The following is a 9433-nucleotide window of genomic DNA, read 5'->3' as shown; positions in this document are numbered from 1 at the left end:
TATTTTGGAACGGAGGAAGTACTTCCCATTACAAGGCCTCCTTTGGTTCATAGGATTGAAAGATCATAGGAATAAGAAAGTCATAGAAAATGAGATAACATACATCTCAAATCCTATGCATAGGAATAGAAAAGGAGATGTCCTTTGATTAACACCATAAGTTTTTTTTCATTGACTCTAGGCTAATGTTTATTTTCCTATGAAATGTGAAGGATAGGAAAAATTCCTTCATAAAAATAGGATTTCATTCCTACAAACCAAAGAGTTTTGAAGAAAATTTTTATATAGAAATCTTATCCTATAAAAATCCTACAAAATTCCTCCAAACCAAAGGAGGCCTTAGAAGGGAAGTCATCCCACGGCCTCCTCTCTGCTTCCGAACAAATTGACGGACAGTTCCTCACAAAACCATTGGAACTGATTCGAGCCGACGTTGTAGGCGTGTGGATATGTGAAAGTGTTGTTCCTGGCCTGCGTCCCCACCCGTCGGTGGCCGCAGGAACAAAGGACCGGCGTTTCAACTTTTCTTCCTGAGCAGCGTATGCGTGCCTGCCACGCTGTTGCTTTCCCTCTCTTCACTCCATTCGATTCGATCCCCACCCTATTCAATTTCCCCAGAATTCCCCACCGATTTCCCCCCAAAGTCGACTCCACCCAACCGCCTCCCCCTCGAACCAGATTCCCCCCACCCATGGCGTCCCCGTCCATCTCCGACGCTGCGGTGGCCAGCCCCGTCACCCCGGTGGCCCTAGACCCCAGCCCCGTCGCATCCCGCCCCCCCGCCGCCACCGCCCCGGTGCGCAAGCGGCCGGTCCTCCTCCTCGACCAGCGCCCGCACCCATCCACCCCGACGTCGCGCACCGCTGCCGCCGCCGCCGCCGCCGCCGCTGCGCCCCTGTCCCAGGCGCGGCGGAAGAGGGGGCTGTCGTCCTCCGGTCGGCCGAGGTGGCAGACCGCGCTAAGCGTCGCCGCCAAGAATGCAGCCCTCCTAGCCGTGCTCCTTTACCTGGGGGACCAGGCCTGGCGCTGGGCGCACCCAGCCCCTCTCGCGCAGCCCGACGACGCTGCGCTCGCGGGTTACACTGCCCGTGTCAACGACGTCGAGGCCTCCCTCGCCCGCGCCTTCGGGGCGCTGAAGGTGCAGCTCGAGGCCGTGGACCGCAAGATCGACGGCGAGGTTGGGGCCGCTCGGGGCGAGCTCGCGGCGCTGCTGGAGGAGAAGAGGCTTGCCATCGAGGGACAGCTCAACCTGCTGGACGCCAGGACCGACGAGCTGAACGACGCGCTGGGCGGGCTCAGGCGGATGGAGTTCCTCAGGAAGGACCAGTTTGAAGCATTCCTGGATGAGTTCAAGGAGAGCCTAGGCTCCAACTCTGGCACCGAGGTCGATCTGGATCAGGTCCGCGCGTTGGCCAGGGAGATCGTCATGAGGGAAATAGAGAAGCATGCCGCCGATGGGGTTGGCAGGGTGGACTATGCCGTGGGGCCTGCTGGGGGAAGAGTTGTCCGCTACTCGGAGGCATATGATGCTGGGAAACGTGGTGGTCTTCTTTCTGCATTACCATTTGGTGGTGGAGACAATGGTGACCAGTCACAGAAGATACTTCAGCCGAGCTTTGGGGAGCCCGGGCAGTGCTTTCCCTTGAAGGGGAGTAGTGGGTTTGTGGAGATCCAACTGAGGAAGGGGATAATCCCTGAGGCAATCACACTGGAGCATGTGTCCAAGGTAATATTTCCTGACACCCATTTACTATAGTATTCTCTGTTCACTTTGCATTTAGTTATTCGGTGCCCTAATATATTTCAAGCTCATTCATGAAATAGATAGTTTGACCAAAATGTAGGGAGTATGGTTTGTCGGCTGTTTGTGAATGCAAATTGTTCATGTTCGTTACTCGTGTGGCACAGATCCTTAAGGGGCTTAAAGTGTAAAATTTTTGTGGCAGCTGAGTGATTTTGCTTAAGGGTTTTGATGCATATTCCCTTGTAGCATTTGGGTACTATCATGGTATGTTGGGAGGTCAATTCTAGATCATTTTATACGAATTACTAACTACATCTGTTTGGTTGTTAGCATTCTTAAGCCTTTATGTCTAGTCATAAGTACTATCAGTACACTCTATTTTCTCTGAATAATTGTTCTTCTTAAAAACTTTGTGAATGTTATTTTTTTCTGACACAGAACATTCTGAATTTCTGATGCAGCACTTTCTGATTTGTTTCTCAAACATTAAGCTTTTGCTTAATACCACATCCTATAAAGGACAGACCCAGTGCATAGAAGCTCCCACACAAGGTGGGGTCTGGGGAGGGATTATAGGAACCTAGTCTTACCCCTGCAAAGTGCAATGCAGAGAGGCTGGTTCGAACCCAGGACCTCTTGGCACAAGTGGGGAGGACTTCACCACTGCGCCAGGCCTGCCCTCTAGTCTCAATACCACATCCTATATATACCTAAATAGTTAATCCCCGTTACATATACTTATCTCAACATGCACATGCCATCTCATCAAAGGCCCACTCCACATGCATGGGAAAAAGTTTTCATTATTATCTCATCAAAGGCCCATTATTATTTATCTCAACATGCACACATCCCACCTCACCACACATGCCACCTCAACATTTAGGAGAAAAAGCTTCCCATTATATTATGTTACTTGTATTCAATAAATATTTTTCGACTATACAGTATTGGAATACAATATATAATATGTACCACCAAATCGCATTGGAATATATTGCAACCGATTCCTGCAGCAATGTGCGGGCTATCATCTAGTTTTATTAAATAACTATACTAATATATTTCCAACAAACTCATCACAATTCTGAGCCAGTGAATTATACTTCACCATTTCTGAATTTTGCATATGATTGATCTTAGTTGAAGCCAATGATACTGCTGTTTTCTTTTGTTCCTGTTAAATTTGAACTTCTAAAGTAGAATTCAAGTATTTTTTTACTGTTATTTTATTGTTGGCTGGAGGCTCAACTTTGTTGTGTAGTCTTGTCTCATTTTGTTCTTATCCTTGTAACAAATAACTTAATTGTTGTGTCATTTCCTGCTATAGGCAACCTGCCTAAAAGAATAGAAAGTAAATGTGTTATTCTTTCTGTCTCGGGTTTACAAGTCCTTGTTTTTTCTTAGTCAAACTTAAGTTGATCCAAAAAAATCAATATATACAGTATGCAATAAATAAATTTATAAAAACATAGTTCATTATAGATCTAGTGATATTGATTGGGTAGTAGATGCTGCTACTATTTTCCATAAAATCGGTCACGTTTAAAATGGTGAGACAAGTTAATAGGCCTTCTGGCCTTGTAAACCCAGACTGAGGGAGTACTGATTTAGCACATACTTGTATCAGGTTATGGCGTTTTGATGCTTATTGGAAATGTAATAGTAAATGGCTTATATTGTTTCAAACCTGGTTATTCTTGATAGTTAACAGTATTTACTCTATCAGTAATTATTTTGGGGGAAAATATGTCAGGTTAGTCTTCGTTGAAGTGAACTGGGCAACCATAAACTCTGACATTAGTATGTTTATCCTTGGAATACGCTTCCATTTTGGCCCTGTTCATTTTGACTTGTGGTCTCATGATTTCTTTGTCTGATCCAAAAGATCTTATTGGTTTTTTTTTCTGACCCTTGTCTTTTATATATATATTAGGGACAATATTCTTGCAAGACACATTATACTGTAAAAAAAGGCTTTGCCGTTTCTTTCTTTTGATGGTCATGCTTAATCCAAAGTTCCTGCTGATAAATTGATGGTGTTGGGATACTGGTTATCTTAACATAAAAAGAAAAAAACTGTAATTAAAATGGTGGAAATTAGCACCATATATCAAATTCTTTTTGCAAATTCGATACATTTGTTTGAGCACACATATTGAGTATCTATTTCAACCACAAAGAAAATTAAAATAGTTGGTTTTGAAACCTTTGTCAATATATTTATATCTTAGCTGTTTCATCTGACTCCCACATGTCCTCTAAAGTCTGCAAGTCTGTGCAACTCGGTTACCAAATTACACAGCTGTGAATATCAAACTAGTCATATTCAGGTTCCATTTGAGAGTTTTACTGATGAAATATTTCTTACTTATTACGTGTTCAATTCACTGCCCTAGGTTAAATACGTAATTTGGTCTTGGAAGATTTTCACTCTCCCCTGCAAAAAAGGAATTTTTTCACTCTGTTCAAAGCTATTATACTTACAATGTTGCATGGCATGCAGGATGTGGCGTATGACATGTCCACTGCTCCAAAGGACTGCCGGCTATCCGGATGGTACCAAGGAACACATACCGAGACCCCTCAAAACCATGCTGCAGAGATGTACGCCTTGACCGAGTTCACGTACGACCTAGCCAAGAACAATATCCAGACATTCGATATAACTGCCCCAGATGTCGGTGTTGTCAACATGGTTAGGCTGGACTTCACTTCAAACCATGGAAGCTCCGCGCTGACGTGCATTTACCGCATCCGGGTGCATGGGCATGAGCCTGTCACGCCAGTAATCGCTAGTCCACTGCCCTGATGAGATGGAGAATCCTTCCATCTCTTTTGTATCTGTTTTGCTTTAGGGCCATTTCTCTGGGCGTTTGCTAGTTTCAGTCTAGGATTATGTCATGCACACTCTGTAAAAAGTTAAATGATTGTTTGCTGCACATTTTCTAGTGATCTAGTCCAGATGTTCAGTTTTTGCCATGCACGAATGGCCAGTAACTCTTTGGTGCATCAGTGTTGGCTGTTGATTGAACTTGGTAAGCTTGAAAGGGCAAGTTCACGCAAAAGAAAATTGCTTCTACCCTGTTCGACTCCTGTGAGAGTTGCCTATCTTTTTCCCTTTTCTTTGATCCAATTTATACTTTCTTTTCCATACGACCAAACAGAAGGTCGGGTTCCACTACCGAATCCAGACTTGGGATTTTGGTGCAAATTAGAGAGATCACTTTCAATATTCTTAAATCTTGGTTGGATTTTTTGGCATCTTAGTTCCTTTTTTTGTGACATCTTAGTTGTCAGGGCACAGCACTCCTTGGTTCGGAACCAGATCCTCTACCGTGCCCGAAGGCACGTCAGATGTTTTTTTTTTAGGGGAAAGCCATTTTATTACTCAAAATCCATAATGAGTGGGATACAACGTTGATCATGGGGCTGGCCAAGCCACACATGACGACCCAAAGATAACGAAGTAGAAAACTTTGCTAACTTATGAGCTTCTATATTGACTCTACGACTTTCATGAATAAAATTACAAGAAAAGTGTGCAGCCCTAGCTTTGATTTCACTAATGATGGCTCCGTAGGAACCTTGAACTCCTTTTGCGATGTCACCAATGACTTGCTTCCAATCGGACGAGACAATGAAGCGGTGAATATTAAGATCTTCCGCGAGGGCAAAGGCCTCGCGACATGCAATGGACTCAAGCGTGGCTGGATCGCACACTCCTTCGATGACCAAAGCTGAACTGCCTAGGAATGCGCCCTGGTCATCGCGGCACACAGCAGCAGCCGCTCCCCCCCTATTAGAACGTACAGCAGCATCAACATGAATCTTCGCGTAGCTAACCGGTGGGGTACTAGGTCTAGGAAGTGGTTGCATAGTCCTTGCATTGGTGCTGGTTGGGGGTTTCACCACCCGAACTGACTCCAAATCAGCTATGAAGCTAGTGATAAATGCATGAATTGCGTGAGGAGTCTGGAAGATCGCCTCGTGTATTGCTTTTCTCCTGGAAAACCAGATCGCCTAGAGTGTGACTGCCAAGAGGACGAAATTATCATGGGTTAGCGAGTCAAGCAGATTGAAGAGCCAGCTCTTCGCTCTCGTCCCTGTTTGTTGTCGCCATGGTGCAAGCTAGCTCTTCGTCCACTAGTGCCCAAGTACACCTAGATACCGTGCATTCCAAGAGAGAGTGACGCCATGAATCTGGTTGTCCGCATAGACCACAGCTACTCGATGTTGTCATATTGCGATGCGCCCTCACATCCTCTCTGGGTAGCGACTGTTTCGACAACCTTCATAAGAACATGCGCACTTTAGAAGGCACCTCGATTTTCCACAATGTCTTCCACGATCCCTCTTCCAGGCGATTATCAGAAAACCCTGCGGATTCATACAGCCAAGCCTCCCTTCTTTGCTTGATTGTGACTAACATGTTATATGCTGATTTAAGTGAGAACTGTCCACTTCTCTCGTGAGCCCAGCTCCAAAAGTCTGGTAGGTTTATGGTACACAGCGGGATGCCCGATATCACCTTTGCATCGAACGGGAAAAAGGTAGCATTGAGTCTATGCTTGTCCCATGTAGCCGTGGTAGCGTCTATGAGTTCTGAGACCATCTCGGGTGGGTTTGCTGAGATGCAGCCGTAAGGCCTCATCATTTCTTCCTTGGGCAGCCAGTTCTCCTCCCATATCTTCGTACTATTTCCGTTACTTCTTGCTTTCCAGCAAAACGGGCGCACTAGGCCTGTAGCCTACGAGCAGAACGGCCCAACTAATGGCATGGTATTTTGATTGTTTTTTCTGTTTATTTCCAGCAGCTTGACAACGTACCGCTAAAAAAAGCAGCTTGACAACGTTTGTCTAAAAAAACATCCAACCTTGAGTACGGGAGCATCACACGTTCGTTGAATAGAAAAGCAAGATTTTTTATGCAGAAAACACCCAACTATTTTTTCCGAAAAAATCAGATGTATTATAAAAGTTCATCGGAAGTACAAAATCAACTCAAAAATTACATCGAGATTCTGAAACCACCGAACGGCCACTATTCATCATTTTTCATATAAAGAATATTATTTACGAGATTTTTTTTAATTTATTCATCAACTGTCAAGGTAGTACAAAGAAAACAAGAAGTAAAAAATACATCCAAGTCTGTAGAAACCTACCAATGACTACAAGCACTAGAGCGAGCCGAAGGCGCGCCGCCGTCTTCGCCCCTCCCTCTTCGGATCCAGGCAAATCTTGCTGTTGTAGACAGTTGGGAAGTTGTTGTGCTAAGGCTCCATCAGACCAACGCACTAGAACAACAGCCGCCACTGTTGAAGAGAAGTATAGATCAGAAGGATCCAACCTATAGACACATGAACACAGACGAACGAAGATGGGATCCCGTGAGATCAGCCGGAGACAAATCTTCACACACCCTCCGATGATGCTAGAAACACCATCAGGACGGGAACTAGATGGGGAGAAACCTATTCCATCTTCAGAGAGACACCGGCGGGAGGCACGAGAAACCCGTCCTTGAATAGTCGCTCACATACATGAGCATATACTCACCCTATGAATCCATGCATGCACACAGATGTTTATTTGTAGTTCGGCCGTTCTGCTCGTAGGCTACAAGCCCATTAGTTCGGCCGTTCCTGGAAAGCGAAGGCACGGCACCTCTGACGTGCCTTCGGGCACGGTAGAGGATCTGGTTCCCCTTGGTTCTTGCTTTAGGCCCGGAACTCAGATGAGTTTTTTACCTTATGGATTTGGAAAAGGAGAGCTTACAAGTTGAAATAAATCGTGATTCTAAAAAAAAGGTTGAAATAAATCATAAACTTTTTCATGTGTAGATGGGAGAGTAGTACGTCATAGACAAGAACATTTTCATAAAAAAATAGTTTTATTTGAGGCCTGCAATAAAATACTTATGATCTTCTGGATTGTAAATTATGTTGCCATTTTAGATCACCATCTAATGTTAATCTTTTTCCTTTTAATTACAGACACACCTATTGATTATTTTGAAACTCAATGGAGCTTTGTGGCAAAGTGCTCGCAAGAAGTCCGGCTTTACATTAAGGACATGTACAATTGTTTAGACAAGGGCTGTCTGTAATACTGTGCCATATCAGATATAGGTTGTACTATCGAAATGCTGTACAACGCACAGTCTAAACCGATATGAGCGGTGGCAGGCCCGTGCCAGCAGGCCCATGCGAGGGGTTAGGAAACAGAAAATTGATTTTTTCAGACAGAGAAACGGTTGGTTATAGACGACCCTCGTACAAGGAAAAAGCACGTTGTTAAGGCATGTACAATGGTTGATAAGATAATCTTATCTTAAGTTTTGCATGTAATTTAGAGATGACAAAAGAGAGAGTTTATAATGGGTCATCTTTTAGTCTTATCTTCAATAATTAGCAATTCCTAAAAACGTAGTGAGACATATTGTGCTAAGAGATCATCTCTTGTCTTCTCTTAAATAAGAGAATACAAGCCTTTTCTTATGAGTTCTCTTTCCTCCACCTCATCATTGATCCTACGTGGTACTCCTAAAATAGCACCATTGTACATGCCCTTAGATGCACACTTTTACGGAAATAGACGGTCTTTAATTCTGCAGAGGGTCTGTCTCTTTTTGTTTAATCTCTTTCCTCCACCACGACAAAGATCTCACGTGACATGCATTACAGATGGTTGACTAGATACCAATGCACATGCCCTAATAACATAGTTTTAGAACAAAGTCACATAAGAGCATCTCGACCAAATGCCCCAAAAGAGTCATCGTGCCCAAAATACTGTCACTTGAGACACTTTGGGCAAAAAAAAGAAAAAAAAACTGCTTCAACAGACACACTATCTCTATATGGTGTCTAAACAAAATTGCAATTGCCCTAAAATTTTGCTACACGTGTTGCAAATTTGCAGCACCTTTAGCGACTTCCCTAAAACTAAAAATCTTTGTAGCGGAAACTCAATTGTTGTGGTGAAACTTCTCCGCCGCTAACCAACGCTATCGCACGCGGATTTCGGCCGGTTCTCGCCGTCGTTGCGACTCCGCCAGTCACTGTGACTCCGCTAGTCGCCCTCAGCCCCGCCGCCACCCTGCCACTCAAGACGTCCGTTGCGACCCCCATGATCGCCACCAAATCTCGGGACACCGTAGCTAAATTTCGGCCATTTCACGCCATGTCGCCGCCTGATATGGTTGCCACAACACCACCGCGGCCCATCGACGTCGATTAGTAGCTGTTGCTCCTTGCCGAGCTCACGGCGCTCGTTCGGCATGCTGCCGACAAATTTGGCAGCATCCCCCGGCTCCCCTCCAGCCCCTTCCATGCCCTCAACACCTCCTTGGCCTCCGGCGACCTTCTCATGCCAAAATCGAGCTCGGCACCCGGTGACCTTCAGATCCGGATCACTTCCTCCACACAATCGGTTCTTGTATTTCAACTGCTTTCCAAATTTTAGGGAACTAGTTTTAGGACATATGTTAGAGTAAAACCTTTTTCTGGTGTGCAAAAACCTTCTCTGTCCTGCTCTAAAACCATTTTAGGCTACCAACCTTTACATCATCCGTTGGATATGCTCTAAGTTCCATGCCAACATCAAGCAAAGGAAGACAAAAGGTTCAAAACATGGAGCACCATAAGATAAAATGGCTAGGTAAAGCGTCTGCGGATGATTAAGT

General features: G+C 44.7%; 1 protein-coding gene across 1 annotated transcript; it reads left to right on the top strand.

Annotated features, from left to right (window-relative positions):
• Nucleotides 1-584: 584 nt before the first annotated feature.
• Nucleotides 585-4826, top strand: LOC119267951 (SUN domain-containing protein 1-like). Its single transcript, XM_037549416.1, has 2 exons — nt 585-1726; nt 4251-4826. The coding sequence occupies exons 1-2, from the start codon at nt 692-694 to the stop codon at nt 4554-4556; spliced, it is 1341 nt and encodes a 446-aa protein (XP_037405313.1). The 5' UTR covers nt 585-691; the 3' UTR covers nt 4557-4826.
• Nucleotides 4827-9433: the final 4607 nt, after the last annotated feature.

The sequence above is a fragment of the Triticum dicoccoides genome, chromosome 3A (genome assembly GCF_002162155.2).
Source record: "Triticum dicoccoides isolate Atlit2015 ecotype Zavitan chromosome 3A, WEW_v2.0, whole genome shotgun sequence".
In the NCBI taxonomy this organism is placed as follows: Eukaryota; Viridiplantae; Streptophyta; class Magnoliopsida; order Poales; family Poaceae; genus Triticum; species Triticum dicoccoides.
Note: the sequence above shows the minus strand (reverse complement) of the source record. Positions and strands in the feature narration are given on the sequence as shown.